We start from the raw sequence: 22,089 nt of genomic DNA, 5'->3' as shown, positions 1-22,089 counted from the left end.
TCCTTCTAGGTCTCACACCTGGGTAGCAGGGGCCCAGATACTTGGGCCATCATCTACTTTTTTCTTAGGCACATCAGCAAGGAGCTGGATTGGAAACAGAACAGCCAGGACTCAAACAAGCACTCTGATATGGGATGCTAGTGTCGCAAGCAGTAGCTTAACCCTCTGTGCCACAGTGCCAGGCCCTAAGGTCATGTTTCCTGAAAATGTTCTGGTTCTCATGATCTTCTAGAACCTCTACCTAAGACATTTCATCTTTTTTTTTCTCTTACTACAAATAACAAAAGAAACAGAGAACTTTTGTGGGAAGTTGATGATGGTTGCACACCAGGGTAAATGAACTTAAAGCTACAGAACTGACCATTCAGCTGACAGTGAGTCCAGGATGCTGAGAGCAGTTACAGGTGAAGATGGATGTGTCAGGAGGTGCTCCATCGTTGCTGCTTATCTCCTCTTCTACTCACAGTATCCACTCAGTACCCAGTATCCAGTATCAGGGGCCAAGGACTCATTGGGCAGGTGGGGAAGGTATGGCCCCAGCACCAGGTCCGCAGAGCTGCAGTATCAGTATCCTCTGGGACTTACTAGACAAGCAAATTCTTGGGTTCTACCCCAGTGCAACTGAGTCAGAAATCTGGAGTACAGCCCAGTAGTCTTTTTTACCAACCTTCCCAGGGAATCCTGAATACATAATTGGAGAACTGCTGGTCTAGCAACTTCCTTCCCATTTTAGAGTTACGATCATTATAGTACTCACCAAATTTTGTTTTGGCATCATTATGTAGCTCAAAATTAGTAGAGTGTCAAATTATTATAAATTAATATCTTGGGGCCAGTGATATAGTGTGATGTGTTAGGGTACCTCCTATAATGTCAGCATACCATATGGGTGCCAATTCAAGTCCAGGCTGTTCCACTTCCAATCTAGCTCCCTGCTAGTGTGTCTGAGAAAGCAGTAGAAGATGGCACAAGTGCTTGGGCCTCTGCACCTACACGGGAGACCTGGATGGAGTTCCTAGCTTCTGGCTCAGCCTGGCCCAGCCTCTGCTGTCGTGACCATCTGGGTAGTGAACCAGTGGATGGAGCATCTCTCCCTCTCCCTCTCCCTCTCCCTCTCCCTCTCCCTCTCCCTCTCCCTCTCCCTCTCACTATCCCTCTCCCTATCTCTCCCTCCTTCTTTTTACTCTGCCTTCCAGATCAATATATACATCTTTAAAGTATAAGAAGTAAATTAATATCTTCAATATCAGTAATACATCTGTTAGTAACTAAATTATAGATGATACTCTAAGATGGTTTACAAGAGGCACTTAAGAAAGGCCCTCATCAGTTAGGTCTTAGAGACAGCTTCTGAGTACAGTCATCTTGACCTCTGTGTGCATGCTAAGGATTCCAAAATTCACGGATGCTTAAGTCTCCTACATAAAATGACATAGAATTCTCATATAATCTATGTGTGTCCTCCTGTATACTTAAAATCACCTCCAGATTATTGATAATACCTAATGCAATGAAAACGGTTTGCAAGTAAGTGTTGTATCGTTTAGGCAGTGTCAAGAAGAACAGTTGTACCTGTTCAGTACAGGCATAATGTTTTTCCAGATATTTTCTGTCCACAATTGGTTGAATCCACGGTTGTGGAACTGATGAGTACACAGGGCCAACCATGCACCCCTTTTGTTCCTGGATGATTTATTATAAGCTTGCTATGTTCTATGATGAAGAGAAAATGACACAGTTTTCCTTTAGGAGTAGGAAATCAAGATTATGAATACCTGAACTTTGTGTCTTTGGCCTTCACCTTATAATCTGTAGTAGTAGTAGCAGTCATGATACCAGAACAGCTGTAACGAACCAGCTTTGCCTTATTGAGAGGCATCCACTGTCAGACTGAGGATGTCTCATTTTAGATATTTATTTAGATGGGTTTTAAGTGTCAGTATAACATTAAACATTTGGTTCACACCAAGAATTTCTTTCAACAACTACTATATTCTTTCTCTCTTCTTATTTGAAAAGCACAGAGAGGCAGAGATCACCCATCTGCTGGTTCTCCACCCAGAGGCCTCAATCCAGGTGTCTCATGGAAGTGGCAGAGACTGAACCGTTGGAGCTTCCCAGGGTGCACACAAGCAGGAGGTGGACTCAAAAGCAGAGCTGGGACTCAGGCTCAGGCACTGCAGTCTGGGATGCTGTCATCCCAAGCGGTATCTTAACTGCTGTGCCAAACACCTGCCCTTAGAATCATTGTAATCTACATAGCATGGCTCTGGATGCAGTTAGATGAAAACGGAAGAGACTACATTCCTCTTGCCTCGATGTCTTCATCTAGACTCTGTCTTTGCAGGTTTAGCAAAAGCATGGGCCCCCTCTTTCTTAGGGGTAATAGAGCTCTTCCTGGCACACAGCATGTGTCACCCCGGGCCCTGCCAGTCATGTTGCCCATCACTGCGGCAGTCAGAGGACTCACGGAGTGCTGGGGAGATCATCTTGATTGTGACACTGGTGTCACCACTATATATACACACAAGATATTAGCAAACTGTTTATTGTATGTCAGTCATGACCCAATAAACCTGTCAAATAGTAGTCCCTCCTTCTGTATTTCTAAGCATGTCTGGAGATGAAGGTGTGGGGAGGTGTGCAGGCAGGCCCACATGGTAACAAGTGACATTCTGAGGTCTCCAGTGGCTCTAAAATTCAATTCCATCTGGTCATTGAAAGAGCTAATTGCTTGGGATGCTCCAAGATGTCTCAATTTGCTACTGCTCTGAAGCTGTGGAATCTGTTTCCCATAGCAACCAAATGCATTGTGTTGTTTTTGTTTATTTTCAAGTTGGTCAAAATTATTTTTATTCATTTTTAAAGTTATTTTTAGGTATTATGTATTTGTTCTACAGATGATTTCATTTTGTAGATGGAAAAATCCCAGGAGTTGTTTAAGTTTGGAAAGTGGTCTGGTACCATGATCTTCCATAATCAGGCTGAGATACGAAGCTCAAGGAGAGTGTACATCATCACTTCTTCCCGTTTTTCCATCACCGGTGTTGTAAAGTAGCCACACAGCTCACAAAGTTTAAAATATTTACTCCCTGGCTCTTGACAGAAGAATACTGCCAATCCTTGGTCTGTGTAGACAGTCTGCACCAGACTTTATGTAAAAAACAGGTCATCAAAAGGTTTTTTGGGAAAATGGGATTTAAAAATAAGTTTGTTTCAGATGCAAAAAATTGTTGAAATCCATGCATACAAATGGTCTTCAGAAAGTCCCTGGGAAAATGCATATTGTGAAATGACTGTGTGGATTTAAAGGGTTTTTGTGCCAAAATTACCTTATCTTTTAATTCCATTATCCATGAATTTTTTGAAGTCTCCGGACTGCATTGTCACTTTTCTCCTTGTTTTGTGATTTTCTGGGCTAACATCTGTACATGAACAAAGCTTACCCTTCGCTCACCCTGCCATGCAGTGATGATGGTCATACTGGTGAGCAACAGCAAGGGCAGTCAGCATCTCAGTGAAGCCCACTGCTGTCACACGGGAGTTGTTGACCCACTCGCTTTGTCAAAAGGCCCCACCCAACCCCACAGTCTGAAATAAAGCTCACCAAGCAGCAGAGCTCCGGGTCTCAGCTCCAAAGCTGAGCCCCATACATGTCTTCCAGTCGCTGAATTCATCTCCCCCTGTTGCCTAGCACCCAGTCTCTCAGTCCAGTGCCACCAAAAATAGGGCTTGGTTATCAAGCTTTGAAAGCACATGACAAAAGCAGTGACATTCACAGAGCACACACGTGAGAAGCCACCTGATCAAAGTCCATCAGAGCAGCTGCTGTAGCCCCTTGACTGTGCCGTGTGAGGGCCCCGAGGGGAAGTCACAGCTAAGGGCAGGGGGTGAGCTGGCTGCGGGAGCCGAATGCTGGAAGGAAGACTACCAGAGGTGTGTGGAGTCTACCTTAGAGTGTCCCTGCGTGTGGCTCATCTGCTCTAGTGCGGGTCTGACCTCCCAATCTTGTTTGTTCCTCACCAGTGGGGACCATTATTTTCCCTCCTTGGACTTTGATTTCTTTATCTGCTAAATGGTGAGTTCCAGATGGTGGCTAGTGCTTCCTCCAGCAGCGACATGGTTCAATTCTTTTTTTTTTAAGATTTTATTTATTTATTTGAAAGGTAGAGTTATAGACAGTGAGAGGGAGAGACAGAGAGAAAGGTCTTCCATCCATTGGTTCACTCCCCAAATGGCCACAATGGCTGCAGCTGCGCCGATCTGAAGCCAAGAGCCAGGTGCTTCTTCCTGGTCTCCTATGTGGGTGCAGAGGCCCAAGCACTTGGGCCATCTTCCACTGCTTTCTCAGGCCAAAGCAGAGAGCTGGATTGAAAGAGGAGCAGCCGGGACTAGAACCAGCGTCCATATGGGATGCTGGCACCACATGTAGAGGATTAACCTACGGCGCCACGGCGCCGGCCCTGACATTGTTGAATTCTAAACATCCATTGCCATTAAGATATATGTATTGGGGCTGGTGCCGCGGCTCAATAGGCTAATCCTCCACCTTGTGGCGCCGGCACACCGGGTTCTGGTCCCAGTTGGGGCACCGGATTCTGTCTCGGTTGCCCCTCTTCCAGGCCAGCTCTCTGCTGTGGCCCAGGAAGGCAGTGGAGGATGGCCCAGGTGCTTGGGCCCTGCACCCCATGGGAGACCAGGCTCCTGCCTTCAGATCAGTGCGGTGTGCCGGCCACAGCGCGCCGGCCGCAGCGGCCATTGGAGGGTGAACCAGCGGTGGTGGAGGACCTTTCTCTCTGTCTCTCTCACTGTCCACTCTGCCTTTCAAAAAAAAAAAAAAAAAAAGATATATGTATTGGGGTAAGAGGGGAGGTGTGGTATTTGGTGCAGTGATTAAGTCTCTGCTTGAGATACATGCATCCCATATCAGGGTGCCTGGATTTGGGTCTCTGTTCCACTTCTGATCCAGCTTCCATCCAGCTCAAATACTTGAGTCCCTGCTACCCATGTGGAAGACCTTGATGGAATTCCAGGGTCCTGGTTTAGGCTTAGTCCAGTCCCAATAGGTGTTGGCGAGTGATCCAGCAGGTGGAAGATATCTCTCCCTCTCCCTCTCTCCCTCTCTCCCTCTCTCCCTCTCTCCCTCTCTCCCTCTCTCTCTCTCTCCCTCTCTCCCCCTCTCTCCCCCTCTCTCTCCCTCTCTCTCCCTCTCTCACTCTCTCTCTCCCTCTCTCTCCCTCCCCACACCACCCCATCCCTCCTTTCTTCTCTCCCTTCCTTCCTCCTCCTCCCTCTCTCTGCCTTCCATCTACCTCCTTCCCTGCCCTCCCCCCTCCCTCTCTCTATTGTCCTGCTTTTCAAATAAACAAAAATCAACAAACTAAGTAGATACATGTATTTCTGGTCTAAGATGAGCAGTCAAGTGAACTCTACTCAGAAGACTTGGATGTCATAATGGCAGAGCTGACCCATGATCAAATTTCACAGCCTTCTTGGTAAAATTCAGAGTGGGGGGAGGGAAAAGAAAAGACAAGATAAAGGACTTCTCCCAAATTTCTTTCATTTTTGGTTTTAAAATACCCTTTCTTCTATGACATGCCAGAGATCATACAATGTGTTTGCTTAGTTGTTTAGAGTCTTGGCAAAGTAAAGTTGAAAATCTAATATTGGCTTCCTAACTTTTGTTGTGGATTCCATAGGATCCATACCTCTGAAACCACTGGTCAAAACTCTGTAGCTGAAATGTCTACAGTTTCAATTTATGCCAAGACAGAACAGTGTTTTTGTTTTTTTCTTACCCCACACCCAGGATAAATGCATTAAAGACAGACATTGTAAATCTGGAACTGTGGACATCTGCCCTTTTATCAGTCTTTGGTTTTGCTAATAAGTAGGTTTTGATTCTGAGCAGGGTCTCCTAATAGGTGACCCCAGAGCCTGGCGTGGAAAGCCAGCAGGAGCCGTTAACAGACCAGCACTGACAGCAGTGCCTGTGTTACATTGCCCGGCAGTTCTGCTGTGGCCAGAGGTTGCTAAGCACTTGGCCCCTCAGCAGAGGAGTCTCTGCTGGATGTGCATGGCCAGTCCCCACCTCCACACACAGTCTGCCAGTGTGTGACCTCAGAACCCCAGGGTGGCTGCCTGCTTCCACCCTGGACTTGCTGGTTGGCTCCACTCTTGAACCCCGTATCCAGGCAAAGCTGGAACCAGGAGTCCCATTGATTTGCATTACCTTCCTAGAGCTTCATTCAAGTCCAGCTGGTGTTTTGTATTCAGTGGAGCATCTTAAACTTGCAGAGGTAAACAGACCTTCTGCTGTGGTGCTGAACATAGGCAGCTAGAATGATGGGCATGTGGCTTTTAACCCTCTGACTTTGAAAAATTATTTAATTTGTGAATAATTTAATTCCTGACCTTTTTTATACAATCTCCAACTCCAGGTATCACTGTTAATAGTGACTTGGTTTTCCTCCAAGAATTTTTTTATGCATATACATGCCAAAAATATATCTTCCTTTTATATGCAAATGGTAGCATACCATGCATAGCATTCTGCCTTGTGAGTCATTCACTTGTCAGTTTATCTTGGAATCGTGCATGTCAATATGTGATAAGCATCCTCATTTTTTTAAATGCTGCATAGTAGTCACTTGTTCAACCTCAGCCATTATTGATTAATATATGTTAGTTATCCACTCCATGTTGTTCCTTGGTTAAATGTTATGCCCACCCCCTTTTCATTGCCACCTTTCATACAGATGTACTTTATTGGTTGTCTCAAAAAGGCAAGCATACCCCACAATTGACCAGTGCTGGTCTCTGTATCCTATTGTGTCCTAATGCTAATTAGATGTAATTTTCTTTCATTATTTATTGACTTGGTGGCTTTTTTAAACAAGCTGTCAGGGCATCTACCCAAAGAAATTAGTGTACCTCTTCTCTCCCTGGAGATGTTCTGATGTACCTATGCATCGTGTGTGTGTGTGTGTGTGTGTGTGTGTGTGTGTCTGTCTGTCTGTCTGTCCATCTCATCTTCAAAGAAATCAAACACCATCCTTTTTATACCATGACTAACTTAACCACAGTACTCAGGTTGCTGTGGATCCAAGGAAAAGTATTATAGTTAGTAGAAGCTCTAATGAAAGATAAGCAACCCAAAAAAGCCTGGAATCCACCAAAATGACAATAATAATAAATGCTTTGTCCTGTCTGATGGAATGTTGGGTTCCCAACTATGTAAGAATGAGAGGAGCTCCACGTAAGGGGGGCCACTTTGAATGTTGAAGAAAATCTGTTCTAAGAGAATGAATGACTTTGATTTTATGATTGAAAATTAAAATGAAAGTAGAAGAATTAAGAAATTGGCAATACTCAGGGCCGGCATTGTGGTGCAATAGGTTAAGTTGCCCCTTGGGGCTCCTGCATCCCAGAGTGCCCAAGGTCAAGTCCAACCTTTGCTTCCAATCCAGCTCCCTGCTGATGTGTACCCTGAGAGACAGCTGATGATGGTTCAAGAACTTTGGGTCTCTGTCACCCGGAAAGGAGATACTGATGGAGTTCCTGGCTCCTGGCTTCAGCCTAGCCCAGCCCCAGCTGTTGTGGGCATTTGAGGAATGAACCAGCAAATGGAAGATCTCTCTGCTTCTCTCTGTGTGCCTTTCTGTCTTTCAAATAAAATTTTTAAAAAGAAATTGGCAACATTTCTCACCCACTGAAAGCAGCCTCCTTCAGAACACTTTTCTTTGCTTACAAAAGGGAGGAAGGGTGTCAGAATTCTCTTTGAGCCTCTTTGCTTTTACACCTTATATGTATATAGTCGGCATCTAGAAATGATTGCGCATATCATATAAGTTCCAGAATCCTTCCTTTGACAATCCTTGGGACCTGAAGCTGAGTGTATGTCCCCTCATAAATCTCAAAATAGGAAATGCAGAAAGGTTTGAATGTGATACTAGGGAATCATGCACGAATTATGAATATTCAACATGCTTTGAAAAACAGTTGCCATTTAAATGAGACCGTGACTCTGAGACCTTTCTGTCTGAAACGGAACCGTGACTCCCTCTCCTCATGCTCATGCCTTGTTGCTGCTGGAGTGCAGTGCTGGCCTTTAAAGATAAGCATCTACTGTGTGAGGCTGGCCCCCAATAGCTCAAGTCAGCTCCTTCTCTGGCCCTCTCCAGAACAAACAACCATTTGTTACTAAGCAGGAGGAAAAACTGGCTGTATTGGGTGTGCTGAATAGATAATTTCCAAATAGTTTTCCAGGGTGACTTTTTTTTAGCTATGCTGAATTTTGTTAAAAAAGCTGTTTATTTACTTCAAATAGATACGTAGAGAGAGAGACAGGGAGAACTCTTCCATCCACAGGATCACACCCCAAGTGACTACAGTGGCTGAGGTTGAGCCAGGTTGATGCAAGGAGCCTGGAACTCCATCCAGGTCTCCTACATGGGGACTATGGCAAACTTTTATTTCATATGATGACTTTTGAACCTAATCTCCATGTAAGGATTAACTCTAGTATTTTAGCATAACTTGAAAACTCATTCTGTCACTCATTTCTGTCAACAGATAACTCATTCTGTTGGGTGTCTATTGTGTGCCAGGCCCTGATGTAAAAATTGGATTGATGTCAACAATCTTAAATTGTGGTAGATTCTAAATGTAGGTTAGGTGTTCACATTCTTTATATTTTCACAGTGTTCATGCTGTGGAAACAGAACACGATAAACTTGCACCAGCACTTAATAAGACAAAACTCTTGAAACCAAGGGATCTCTGCAGTAAAGGGTTTTATTGATGTTAACCAGAAAAAAACAAGGTTCTGGCACAAATTTCTACAAAGGACCAGCAGCAAGGCTAGATAGCAATTGGAAAAATGTCAACAGTACCTAGAGTTAAGAGTAGTTTTATTATGAAAATGTGGGGAAGGGAAGCTTAAGTCATTTGTATTGGTCCTTCGTTGTCTGCAGATAGGAGGGGTGGGGTGATGTGAAATATGGAAGATTTGAGGAATGGTGGACAGTTTGTAAGGAGAAGTACTTATTCCTTCTGAATTGGTTGAGGTAGCAAACAGGAGGCGATGATTCATGAGGGTTGTGATGAGATTTGAGTTAAGATTTTTTTGTTTGTTTGTTCATTACAAGATTTATTTGAAAAGCAGAGTTAGAGAGAGAGAGAAATCTTCCATCTGCTGATTCATTCCCCAAATGGCCACAATGGCAGGACAAGCTTGAAGTCAAGAGCTTAGTCTGGGTCTCCCTCATGAGTGCAGGAACCCATGTTCTTGGGCCATTGTCCACTGCTTTCCCAAGTGAATTAACAGGAAACTGGATAGGAAGTGGAGCAGCAGGACCTATATGGGATGCATATGCTACAGGTAGCAGCTTAAGCTACTATGCTGCATCACCACTCCCTTGAGTTAAGTTTTAACATACATTCAAGAATGTGAAATGGTCTTTTATTGGTTCTGGCCCAGAGCTGGTAACTAATAAACCTCCTCCAATTCTCCTTCCCTCCATCCTCTGACACTAGTAGTTAAATTGAGGAAATCTCATTTTTTCTCAATGTCCTACCTACAATGCACTATAAAAGGATCTGGAATTTACAGTTGTTCAGTGACAATAAAACAAAGGATCCAGTTAAGAAATGGGCAAAGGACTTGAACAGGCATTTTTTCAAGAGAAGAAATTCAAATGGCCAATAGACACTTGACAAAATGCTTAGGATCACTAGCCATCAGGGAAATGCAAATCAAAACCACAAGGAGGTTTCACCTCACCACAGTTAGAATGGCTCTCATACAGAAATCAACAAACAACAAATACTAGTGAGGATGTGGGGGAAAAGGTACTCTAATCCACTATTGGTGGGAATGTAAACTGGTGCAGCCACTGTGAAAGACAGTATGGTGATACCTTAGAAATCTGAACAGGCCTACCAAATGACCCAGCCATCCCACTCCTGGGAATTTACCCAAACCAAAAGAAATCAGCATGTGGAAGAGTTATCTACCCCCATGTTTATAGCCGTTCAGTTCACAATAGCTAAGCTATGGAATCAACCCAGATGTCCATCAACTGATGACTGGATAAAGAAATTATGGTGTATATATATAATAGAGTACTACTCAGCTGTAATATAAAAATGAAATGCTTTCTTTTGTAAGAAAATAAGTACAACTGGAAGCCATTATACTTAGTGAAATAAGCCAGTCTCAAAAGGACAGATATCATATGTTTTCCCTGATCTGGGGTAACTAATAAAATACTTAAAATGTAATGTATTAGAGTGAAATGGACATTTTGAGATTCAGTGATTGTTTATAGTCCTGTCTCTTCTCTTGAGGAACAGTATTTTTTTTCTTCATACCATTTATTGAATTCTTTATTTAGTATAGAGTTAACTTTATGAGTATTAAGTATACTGAGAGTAGATCTTTGTGAAAATTAAGAGTGGGAAGAGATAAAAGGGTTGGCACATGGGCAGGAGGGAGGGTAGGTTGGGAAGTATCATTATGTTCCTAAATCTACATATATGAAATACATGAAACTTCTGTACCTTAAATAACTTTTAAAAAAAAATCTGGAAATGTTGTATGAAATTATATTATTCTATTGCATTGATCTAATTATTCATGAAAAATTTAAATATGCATGAGTTAGGCGGCATGTCTGAGGTCATGCAAAAGGGTAGTATTGCATAGAGACAAAGAATGAGGTTGATAAACATCAAAATTCAGACAAGTCGATGCCTCTAAGGATATGATGAGTAAAAGGAGTAGTATGGTACAGATAACATTTCATTCCTTAAGAAACATTCTGGGATTCTGCATTTTCAAAGGGTGATTTCTTTTATCTTTTGCTTGTCATAAATATTTTGGAAAAAATGTTCAAAATGAACCCAGAAAAGAAAAAGATAATATTATATTTGGTTATGAAAATTGAGTTTTAAAACCCTAAAATATTTAAGGTTTCTTTGGAAAACATGAATATAAGAAGAGTGTTCAGATTGAGGTCCCATCTACTTCCAGTGTGATGGCTCTGTCATGTCAAATATTTAAGAATTATTTTGCTCCCTCTTGGTTAAAAAAATATTTATCCGGGGCCGGCACTACGGCGCAGTAGGTCAATTCCCTCCTGGGGCACTGGCATCCCATATGGCCGCTGGTTCTAGTCCCAGCTGCTCCTCTTCTGATCCAGCTGTCTGCTATGGCCTGGGAAAGCACTATAAGATGGCCCAAGTGCTTGAGTCTCTGCCCCCAACGTGGGAGACCCGGAAGAAGCTCCTGGTTCCTGGCTTCAGATCGGCTCAGCTCCAGCTGTTGTAGCCATTTGGCGAGTGAACCAGCAGATGGAAGACCTTTGTTTCTCTCTCTCACTGTCTGTAGCTCTACCTCTCAAATAAATAAATAAAATCTTTTAAAAAATTATGTAATATCTGGTTTATAGTCAAAATGATACATTTTTTAAATTACTCCACGTATCAAGCCCTGAATCAATCAATCTCTCTCTCTCTCTCTCTTTTTTTTTTTTTTTTTTTTTTTGGACAGGCAAAGTTAGAGAGAGAGAGAGAGAGAGAGAGAAAGGTCTTCTTTCTTCTTTCCATTGGTTCACCCCCCAAATGGCTGTTACGGCCGGTGCACTGTGCCGATCTGAAGGCAGGAGCCAGGTGCTTCCTCCTGGTCTCCCTATGCCAGTGCAGGGCCCAAGCAGTTGGGCCATCCTCCAATGCCCTCCCGGGCCACAGCAAAGAGCTGGACTGGAAGAGGAGTAACCGGGACAGAACCGGCGCCCCAACCGGGACTAGAACCTGGAGTACCGGTGCCACAGGCGGAGGATTAGCCTAGTAAGCCACGATGCCAGCCCCTGGATCTCTTTTTTAAGATTTTGTTTATTTATTTGAAAGGCAGAGTTACAGAGAAAAAGGGAGAGGGGAGAGAGAGAAAGAAAAAGAGAAAAAGAGAAGGAGATCTTCTGTCTGCTGGTTTACTTCCCAAATGACCACAATAGCCAGGGCTGGGCCAGGCTGAAGCCAGGAGCTTGGAAGAACATCTGGGTCTCCCACATTGGGTACAGGGGCCCAAGCATTGACCCATCCTCTGCTGATTTCCCAAATGCATTAGCAGGGAGCTGGATGGGAAGTGAAGCAGCTGGAACTTGAACCAGTGGCCATACAGGGTACTGGTATCACAAGTGGAAGCTTAACCCATTGTGCCACAATGCCGGTCCCAAGCCCTGATTCTTGTACCTAAGGCATCACAAAGTGGTTTGAAAAGGATAGAGGAACTGATTGTCCTGGGAAGAAGACAGAATGGGGTGAGGGTGAGGGTTTGGGGAGTGAGGAAATTTCAGCCTTGAGCACGCTGTGAGAGCCCACTGCACGGAGTAGCCCTCATGAGTTAGCATTTGATTTTTATTCTGTTTTAGCTCATGGCCATTGGCCTTCTTGACATGGGCTTTGAGAGAACACTAGCAGAGGATGTTTTTTCTAGAGATGAAATTGACCCTGGACTACTAGAGGTAGGATTTGGAGTCCAAAGTGTCTTTTCTAATGTCCTCTGTGTGTGTCGTTTCCGAATGTCCTAACTGCAGTGAAGGAAGCAACCTGACCCCTGCACACCACTTCCCAGACTTCCGATTCAAGACGTACGCTCCGCTGGCCTTCCGGTATTTCAGAGAGCTTTTTGGGATCAAGCCTGACGATTACTTGGTGAGAACTTGTCATTGCCTTCCTCCTCCAGGAATGTGTGATGTAAACATTTGTCTCATAGCAACAGTGACGAGTGGCTTTTGTCGCTTGTTCTACAAAGCTCAGGGGCATAGTAAAAGTTCCGAGTTTTATAATGACTATCAATTCAGATGCAGGAAATACAGTTTGACCCTGCTACTTTCGATAGTTAAGAATCTGCTAAAGTAACTAATATTTAAGTAACTGTGATACCAGTTTCTACTTCAGATAATTATTCTAACAGACATAATCAGTTCTAAAGATTCCTGTGAATTTTGCTGGTTGGATTCTTGTTGAAATCCTTACTATTTTAGTTGCTTTATTATGCTGTTCAGTTCAAAGCTACATTGACTCACAACTGTTTTCACCTTGATCTAGAAATTTGAGTAACATTTTAAAGAAGGTGGGTAGTGTTGTTCTCACCCTCTTCTTAGGCTCTTTTTAAACATATTTTTACAGTTACTGGGGCATATTTCATCCTCAGATTTGTCTGTTCTCTTTCTGGTCTCACAAAAACACAACTTTTTTGTGAGGTTGCCTGATGTGAATGTGACCTCAGAATCTTACCTTATCCCTAATCAGGGAGCCAGGGACTGCCTTTCTGAGTAAGAGAGAATGGTTCATTCATCCTTTGTGAGCACTCTGGGGCTCCGCAGAATTGGTTTTCAGAAACTATAGGAAGGATCCATTAAATATGTCTTGGTCATTGCTTTCTGAAGGATCTTAGGAAGAACTGAGCCAGATTCTGGAAAAATGCTTTTCAGGAGAAATATAGCTTTGTCACTGTTTACAAAGAGTATTCCAAGTGCATCTTAGCATTTGGATGAGCTGCAATTAATTGATTGAACCCAAAGCTGATCCTGTTCTGTGCTGAGGAAAACACATAAAGGATTATATTTCATTGGTCTTTAAGAAAATGTTGTGACTTCTGCCCAAGGAGGTTTAACTGATTCCTCAAGGCACAATAAGTCTCCATGGAGCCATGGGTACTAAGTAGAAGGTCTCTAGGCATCCCTGGACCCATGCATCTAGTTCTGTGCCTCACACCCACCTTTAACTGGAGCATCCAGTGCCTCTGTTGTCTCTACCAGCTCAGGCATAGGAACACAGGTTAATTCTGTGTGTGTGTGTGTGTGTGTGTGTGGGAAGATCCTTTGGTTTGTGCCATTCTGTAATTACTAAGGGTTGCCTTCATTCAAGAAACATGTTTTGGTAACAGTGGGATTATGATATTTTGTTTTGGAAGATAAGATGGGTCTTTCATCTTCAGCCTCACATAAGAAATTAATGGGAGGCAGGCATTGTGGCACAGTGAGTTGAGCTGCAGCTTGGGATACCTGCAGCCCATATCACAGTGCCAACTGGAGTGCCAGCTACCCTGCACTTCCACTCCAGCTTCCTGCTAATGCGCCTGGGAGGCAGCAGATGATGGTTCAAGTTCTTGAGTCCATGCCACCTACAAGAAGGACCTACATGGAATTCCCTTGGCCTTGTACAGACCCAGCTCTTACAGTCATTTGGGCAGTGAACTAGTAATAGAAGATCTCTCCCTCTGTGTATTTTACTCTGCGTTTCAAATTAATCTTTAATCTAATGTCACACAGTTAGCTTCTTTGGAGAAGGTCCTTTTCTGAACAACTTCTCCCACAGTTTATACAAGTTTCCTAATGAGTCTTTGAGCCAGAAAAATTATTTTTATAATGGGGTCAGAGTATTTACAAAGAAGTAAAAGAGACTAAGCTGATGGCATTGCATAGTAAAGCCTATTTAAAAAAAAATATTTATTTAAAAGTCAGAGTTACAGAAAGAGGGAGGGACAGAAATCTATCCACTATTTTACTGTTCAGATGGCCGCAGTAGCCAGGGCTGGGCCAGGCCGAAGCCAGGAGCCTGAAGCTAGGAGCTTTTTCGAGGTCTCCCACATAGGTAACCGTCCTTGGGCGCTCCTCGGCTGCTTTTTCCAGGCCATTAGCTGGGAGCTGGATTGGAAGTGGAGCAGCTGGGACACCAACTGGCACCCATATAGGATGCCAGCATTGCAGGTGGCGCCTTTACCTGCTGTGCCACAACACCGGCCCCTCAGAGTAAAATGTTAATTAACTAAAGGTCAGTTAATCACTGGTTGCCTGAACACCTCTCTGGGTAAAATATTTTGCAAATAGTTATAGGGAGATCTAAAAAAGTCCAAGTGTAACACTTGGGGAACTTAGCATCAATTTGGAATGATGATTTGTTTATACGGAGAAACAACCAATTCTACCAGGTGGTAAATAACTGAAAGGAAACATTAGATGTCCAGAGTTTTCGAGAAGGGAGGCATATTTCTCTCTGTTGGGTGGCTAATTAAAAGGTCTCCTTTGGGTATGGTGTGGTTTTAACCGTGCCTTTAAAATGACAGGGGATTTGAATGGGTAGAAAGGGATGGATATTTGGGGATAGAGAGAGTGGATGTTGCTAAGACTGGGAGGCCAGAGAAGAATGCACTTGATATTCAGAAGACATTGAGTGGACCAGGATGGATACAGTGGAGAGTTTTGGCCAGGAAATTTATAGAAAGGGCCAGACAATTCAGATAAACAAGGTCTTAAATCATAGGAAACTGGGGCCAGTGCTGTGGCGTAGCAGATAAAGCCTCCGCCTGCAGTGCCAGCATCCCATATAAGCACCGGTTTGAGTCCTGGCTGCTCCACTTCTGATCCAGCTCTCTGCTATGGCCTGGGAAAGCAGTAGAAGATGGCCCAAGTCCTTGGGCCCCTTCAACCATGTGGGAAACCCCAAGGAAGCTCCTAGCCACTGGCTTAGGATCAGCGCAGCTCTGGCTGTTGCGGCCATTTGGGGAGTGAACCAGTGATGGAAGATCTCTCTCTCTCTCTCCCTCTCTGCCTCTCCTTCTCTTTCTGTGTAACTCTGACTTTCAAATAAATAAATAAATATTTTTTAAAAATTATAGGAAATTAAGGAAATGTAAAGACTAACTATTTGATAGTGTTGAGGTGGGGATGATATTATGGTTCTGTTTTAAAGAGGAAGTCTGTCTTTAGGAGAATATGCTGCAGTCTATCTACAGACTGATTTGGTGTCTGGTGCCTGGGTTTGCTTCAAAAGAATCTCAAGTGTTGGTCAAAGATCCAGAATTTCAGTTAGACAGGAGGAGGAGGTCCAAGAGATCTACACCATGTGATAACTGTAGTTAATGTCAGTGTATTTGTGTGCTTGAAAATTGCTAAAGAGTAGATTTTACTTATTCCTACCACAAAATGTGTGCGTGGGGGGGGGAGTAAAAAATGTGTCAATTCTGTATACATATATCAAAACATGTTGTACAGTGCACTATAAAAATTAAACGTTTCTACTTGTCACTGAAGTGAGAAGCATTGTACACTTTAAACCAGTGAGTTGTACGGGATGTAGCATATCTCAGTAGAGCTAGGATTTTAAAAATTGACAGTAAGTGAAAAAAAAAATCTGAGAGCAGCAGGGCTGGGGAGTGCGTGGGGGTCTAGAAGCACCTAGATTGGCCATTGTGGAAGCTGGGAGACAGTCACTTGGATGGTAGTTTTGTAGTTCTCTTTACTTTGGTTTATGTGTGAGATTTTCTGCAGTAAAAAGGCAGGAGATGATGGAGTGAGCAGGCAGGTATGCTTCTGCTTTTGCTTTGTTTTTCTCTACCTCTTTCTTACACTATGAACACAGTTCTAAGACTGAGACCAACAGGAACAGGACAGAGGCAGGGACCCCAGCTCAACGTGACAGCCAAGTCCCCGACAGCTGCAGCCACCACCTGGTCCCGCGTTGTGGAGGCCCACAGCTCCCTCTGAGGGCTCTTGGAGCTCTTGGACACTCTTCTTCCATCAGCCCTGTCTGGCACCGAGCGAGTGGTCTGGGGTATGGGCAGGGAGGAAAGGGTTCTGCATCCATCACTGCGAGCTTAGAGGGTTGGCACAGCCCCTCCCTTCCATTCACAGACAGCGAAGCGGAAGCAGGGCTCAGTGAGGGGAAAGGTCCAAGTCTACCCACGTGGGTGGAAGCAGGACCTGGACCAGAAGACTCATCTCCCGTCCTTTCCCCAGTGCTCTGAAGACCCCTTCGCCGCTGGCTCCCTGCTTCCCACAGGCCTCTCATCAGTTACGGTCTCCAGGTCACGTGTCCTAGCCCATCAAACTGTGGTTCTTTAGGACGTAGCCAAGAGATCAGACCCCTCTTCCAGAGCACAGCTCGGGAGAATTAAACCACTGTAGGCACCAAAAAAAGGTGACATAGGGCTGCAGTGCACATCTCAAAGTCCCTGTTGGTCTGTGTCACACGGGGGCTGTGCAGACGCCCGATTGTCAAGGTACACTCATCTCGGTGGGGAGCAGGAGGGAGAACGTTGTCCACTGATGATTTTGCAGATAGTTTGATATTAAATACCTGTGGTGCATGTGTTTTTCTGCTTAGGTTTACACAGTTGTATCTGGATTTCTGCCAGAATTATTCTAATTTTGTTCTTAGTACTGTGGAAATTCTCCATGTGCATGCTGGTGACAAGTGTCACGTCAAAACCTGCCTTATTTGGATCATGACGCAGCACAGCAATGGTGCTCTGTACGCACAGCACTGAAGGTGCCTCTTCTTCATTGTTTGTTCATAGACTCGTGCCTCCCAAGGCAAGGTCAAGGGCCTCAGAGCACTCCTGTGTTGGCCTGGGCCACAGGCTGTGGGTTCTCTCCTTCCCCTCCATGCACCCACGTGTTCAAAACTCGGCTGTAACTTGTGTGAGTCTTTTCAGGTCCACCTGTGCCAATAAGACAGCAGAGTGAATATTTCATCCTTTTGGGGAAAGAAGTGGCAGGTGAAGTGATCCCACGACTGGAGTTTACATTGTGAATTTGCATTGGCAGGGCCCAGCTGGTTTGTACTTGGCTTTCTTACCAGTGGGTGTAGCCTCGAGGTGCTGCAGGAAATAGAAGCAATAGAATGAACACATTTGAGCAGCCTGCACAGTGCATAAAACCCAGGAGCACACTGGGAACGTGTTGATCAGGCTAATTCAGGTTGTTCCATCTCTTCTCCGTGTTTTTTTGTTTTGTTTTGTTTGTTTGTTTGTTTTTGACAGGCAGAGTGGACAGTGAGAGAGAGAGATAGAGAGAAAGGTCTTCCTTTTGCCATTGGTTCACCCTCCAATGGCCGCTGCGGCCGGCGTGCTGCGGCCGGCGCACCGCGCTGATCCGATGGCAGGAGCCAGGTGCTTCTCCTGGTCTCCCATGGGGTGCAGGGCCCAAGGACTTGGGCCATCCTCCACTGCACTCCCTGGCCACAGCAGAGAGCTGGCCTGGAAGAGGGGCAACCGGGACAGAATCCAGCGCCCCGACCGGGACTAGAACCTGGTGTGCCGGCACCGCAAGGCGGAGGATTAGCCTAGTGAGCCACGGTGCCAGCCATGTGTTTGTTCTTAAAAGGCACCATATTAAAGAAGATTGCTTAGAAGAGAAAGCATTAACCAAGTTGTAGAGTGAGATATCATAGAATTCTAGAGCATTATGGTTGTGTTCCTATTTAATATCATAGTCCCAGCTTACTGTACCCTGTTGCTGTACTATGAATAGCCCTCAAAGATCATTAAAATGAATCAGGATAACTTATTCCATTCATATTAATTTACATGTTATCTAATAAAGGTGTATTTGACAGATAACCGATGAAATAGTCTTCATAATATGTCACCTGTTTACAGAAGAATTTTTTTATCTAAATTTTTTTTTAAAAAGACAGCTCCTATCTCCTGGTTCACTCCACAAATGCCTGCAACAGCCAGGGCTTGGCCAGACCAACACTAGGAGCCAGGAACTAAGTCCAGATCTCCCACATCAGTGGCAGGAACCCAGTGGTTTGAGCCACTGCCACTACCTCCCAGGGCAGGCATTAGGGGGAGGGTAGGGTCAGGAGCCGGAGCTCAGGGTCTGGCCCAGGTACTCGGGTATGGGATGATGGTGAGTGTACTGCTGGGCTAAACACCCAGTACTTACTAGAAGAATCTGAGACTTTGTTAGGAGCAGATATTCAGGTCTGAAGAATCTTTTCTAGACAGCTCTTCCTTGATCGCCCCTTAATTTCTCTATTTGTAGCCTCTAATTTTTGCATTCTTTGTGTTTTCATACTTTTACAACATTACTCCTACTCACAAGAGGTTGTGTGCCAAGAATTCAAACACCATGCAGCAGAGAATCCAGATTTCTAAAGGGAGCCAGGGTCTGCCTTCACTTCTTAGGAGAGGTTGGGCTCCTCACCTTAATTTTGCCTGGTCTTGCACTCATGAGTGTAGAATGGAAGCCCATTTTTCTCTTGCTTCACTCAGAATATCCTCATGTGTCTTCAGTGTGAGAGTTCAGCTGCAAACCTCGGTGCATTGTAGGGCCCTGCCAGCTCCTCCTTACCTGCCTGTGCAATGTGTGTATTACAGTCTGGGTGCTTTTTTCACCTGAGTGAGATTACGTCCTAAACACCAACAGCGGCAATAGTAAGCGGTCACTGTTTGCCTGGGGTTTCAAAAGCATTTGCTTTTAAAACTTGCAGCTACTTTTTGGAAAATGTTATCACAAAATTTCTTATTTATTTATTCATTTGTTCGTTTAACAGAGTAACAGAGAGAGAGGGGAGAGGTCTTCCATCCGTTGATACGCTCCCCAAATGGCCACACTGACTGGGGCTAGTCCAGGCTGAAGTGAGGAGGCTGGAGCTCCACCTAGGTTTCCCCTGTTAACCTAAATAAGTTAAGTTAGCATCTGGAAGTCTTAGCAACTTCATCTCGGGCCAGCACTATGGCACAGTGGGTTAAGCTGCTGCCTGCCACACTGGCAATCCCATATGAATACTAGTTTGCGTCCTGGCTGCTTCACTTCTGATCCAGCTTCCTGCTAACATGCCTGGGAAAGTAGCAGAAGATGAACCAAGTTCTTGAGGCCCTGTCACCAGTGTGGGACACCTGATTGGATTTCCTTGCGCCTGATGACCTGGCCCAGACCTGGCTGATCATTTGCATTTGGGGAGTGAACCAATGTAGGGAGGCTCTCTCTCCCTTTCCCTATCCTTGCCCAGTCCTCCCCAACTTCCTCTCCATTTCTATGCCATTCAAAGAAACAAATGATTTTAGAAATTTAAGGCTGGAAACTATAGAACTGCTGGAAGAAAATGTAGAAGAAAAACCGCATGATACTGAGCTGACCCCAAAACAGTAGAAACAGCCAACCAACCAACCAAACAAAAACAGACAAATGAGGTGGCATCAAATTCAAAATCTTTTTATACCACATTGCTTCATAATTTTTTCTTTTTTTTAGATTTATTTATTGATTTGAAAGAGTTACAGAGAGAGGGGGAGAGACAGAGAGAGGGAGATCTTCCATCCACAGGTTCACTCCCCAAATGGCCACAACTGCTGGGTCTGGGCCAGGCCAATGCCAGGAGCCAGGAGCTTATTTCAGGTCTGCCACATGGGTGGCAGGAGTCCAAGCACTTGGGCCATCATCTGATGCTTTTCCAGACCCTTAGCAGGGAGCTGGGTCAGAAGTGGAGCAGCCAGGACTTGAACCAGCCTGCTGGTATCAGGCAGCAGCTTTACCCATCACACTACAGTGCTGGCCCCAAATTCTAAATCTTCTAGACAGAAAAGGAAATGATGAACAGAATGAAGACCACACACTGGAAGAAAATACCTGCAAATCATCCGTCAGATGAGGGACTCACCCAGGATATATGAGGAATTTCTCCTCCTCAGTGGCTAGAGAACAACCCTATTTCAAAATGGGCAAAGGGCCCCAGTAGTCACTTCTCAAAAGGAGACAAATTCCAGGGGAGTTTGGAAAGGTGCTCAGCCTGTAACCATCAGGGAAATGCTAGCTATGACCACAGTGAGGCGTCATCTCAGGCCTGCTGGAGTGGCTGTTATCAAAACGGTGGAAGGTAACACATGTTGGTGAGGAGGATGGGGAGACCCTTGTACACTGTTGATGTGCAAATTAACACAGCCACCGTGGAAAGCAATGTGGAGGTTCATCAGAAAACTAAAATTAAAGCTACCATATGACCCAGCAGTCCCACTATCAAGTACACATGTGCAAAGGCATTGAAATCAGGATGTCAAAGAGAGACCCAAACTCCCCGTTCACTGTAGCACTTCCACACCAGCCCTTCAGTGGGTGAACAGATAAAGAGAATTGATGTGTGTATCCAGTGAAATACTACTTAGCCTTTAAAATCAACAAAGTTCTGTCTTTCAAGACAGCATGGATACCTCTAGAAGACAACATACTAAGGTGAGATAAGCTAGACACAGAAAGACACATATCACGTGATCTCACTTGTATGGATCAAAACCAGTCACATAGAAGCAGGGAGTGCCATGGTGATTACTGGACGCTGAGGGTTAATAAAGTTTGTTTCAAAATTGCTGAAAGTGATTTTAGATGTTCTGACCACACACACACACACACACAAAAAGATGCCTAAATATATATAGATGGTCAATGAGTAACTTAGCTTGATTTGATCATTCTATAATATGTGTATTTTTGAAAAGCACCTTATACACCATTAATGTCTGCAATCATTACTTGTAAATTGGAGACTTAGCAGTTTTGCAAAGATCCAGTCGTCTCATTCCTGCTTGGGCCAGGCCTGTCCGGCTGTCCCACTGCCTGGGACTCCTGACCTCTTTCTCTGATCCCCAACGTGGATTAGTCACCAGAGCTGAGGCTGCTGTGCTGAGGTTAGCATTTGTGAGATTCACAGCCCTTCATTTGTGCTTCAGTCGTTCATCTGACAATGGACTGCGCGCTCTGTATGTGCACAGGACACGTCCTGGTATCGTGACTGCATGTAAGATACTTGTAGGTTCTGCCCTCCAGGGAAGGGCGGTCTAACTGCGACTCTGGGGAAGGAAATGGACAGTTGTGGGATTTTTGTGTGCGGTGACTTCTGGAAGGAGAACATTCTGGGACAGGTAACAATTGATCCAGGCTGACAGGCCCAGGAAAAGTTCTGCAAGCAAGAGCTGTCCCAGCAAACAGTGAGCTCCTGTGTCTTCCCCCCATCCGCCTACAGTAGTGGGTCCTCAACACAGCAGACAGAGTGGTCATCAGCTCCCTTGGAGAAAAGGCCGAAGTCCTCACCATGGCCTGCAGTGCCTGGCAGGGTCTGAGCCCTCATCCCTCTCAGCACTCCTCCTTGTCCACTCTGCTCCAGTTGCTGACACCCTTGCTGTCTTGGGACCCACCAGACCGCAGGATCCTCTCCTCTGCCTGAAATGCTCTGTTCGTAGGTATCCCTCTGGCTTTCTGTCCTGTCTCCTGGCCCATGTTCGGCTGCCACCCTCCCAGAAAG

The 22,089-nt window shown here is 44.7% G+C and overlaps 1 protein-coding gene across 5 annotated transcripts in view; it reads left to right on the top strand.

Annotated features, from left to right (window-relative positions):
• PIP5K1B (phosphatidylinositol-4-phosphate 5-kinase type 1 beta) overlaps window positions 1–22,089 on the top strand; it is a 393,421-nt gene that overhangs the window by 256,923 nt on the left and 114,409 nt on the right. For all 5 annotated transcript variants that reach the window (XM_051846326.2, XM_008256190.4, XM_017341676.3 and 2 more), the window contains one exon: window positions 12,597–12,714. In XM_051846326.2, the coding sequence (XP_051702286.1) occupies window positions 12,597–12,714 (118 nt within the window). The remainder of the gene's footprint in view (window positions 1–12,596; window positions 12,715–22,089) is intronic.

Source organism: Oryctolagus cuniculus, chromosome 1 (genome assembly GCF_964237555.1).
Source record: "Oryctolagus cuniculus chromosome 1, mOryCun1.1, whole genome shotgun sequence".
Lineage (NCBI taxonomy): Eukaryota > Metazoa > Chordata > Mammalia > Lagomorpha > Leporidae > Oryctolagus > Oryctolagus cuniculus.
The sequence above is the reverse complement of the archived record's forward strand: the minus strand, read 5'-3'. Positions and strand labels throughout refer to the sequence as shown.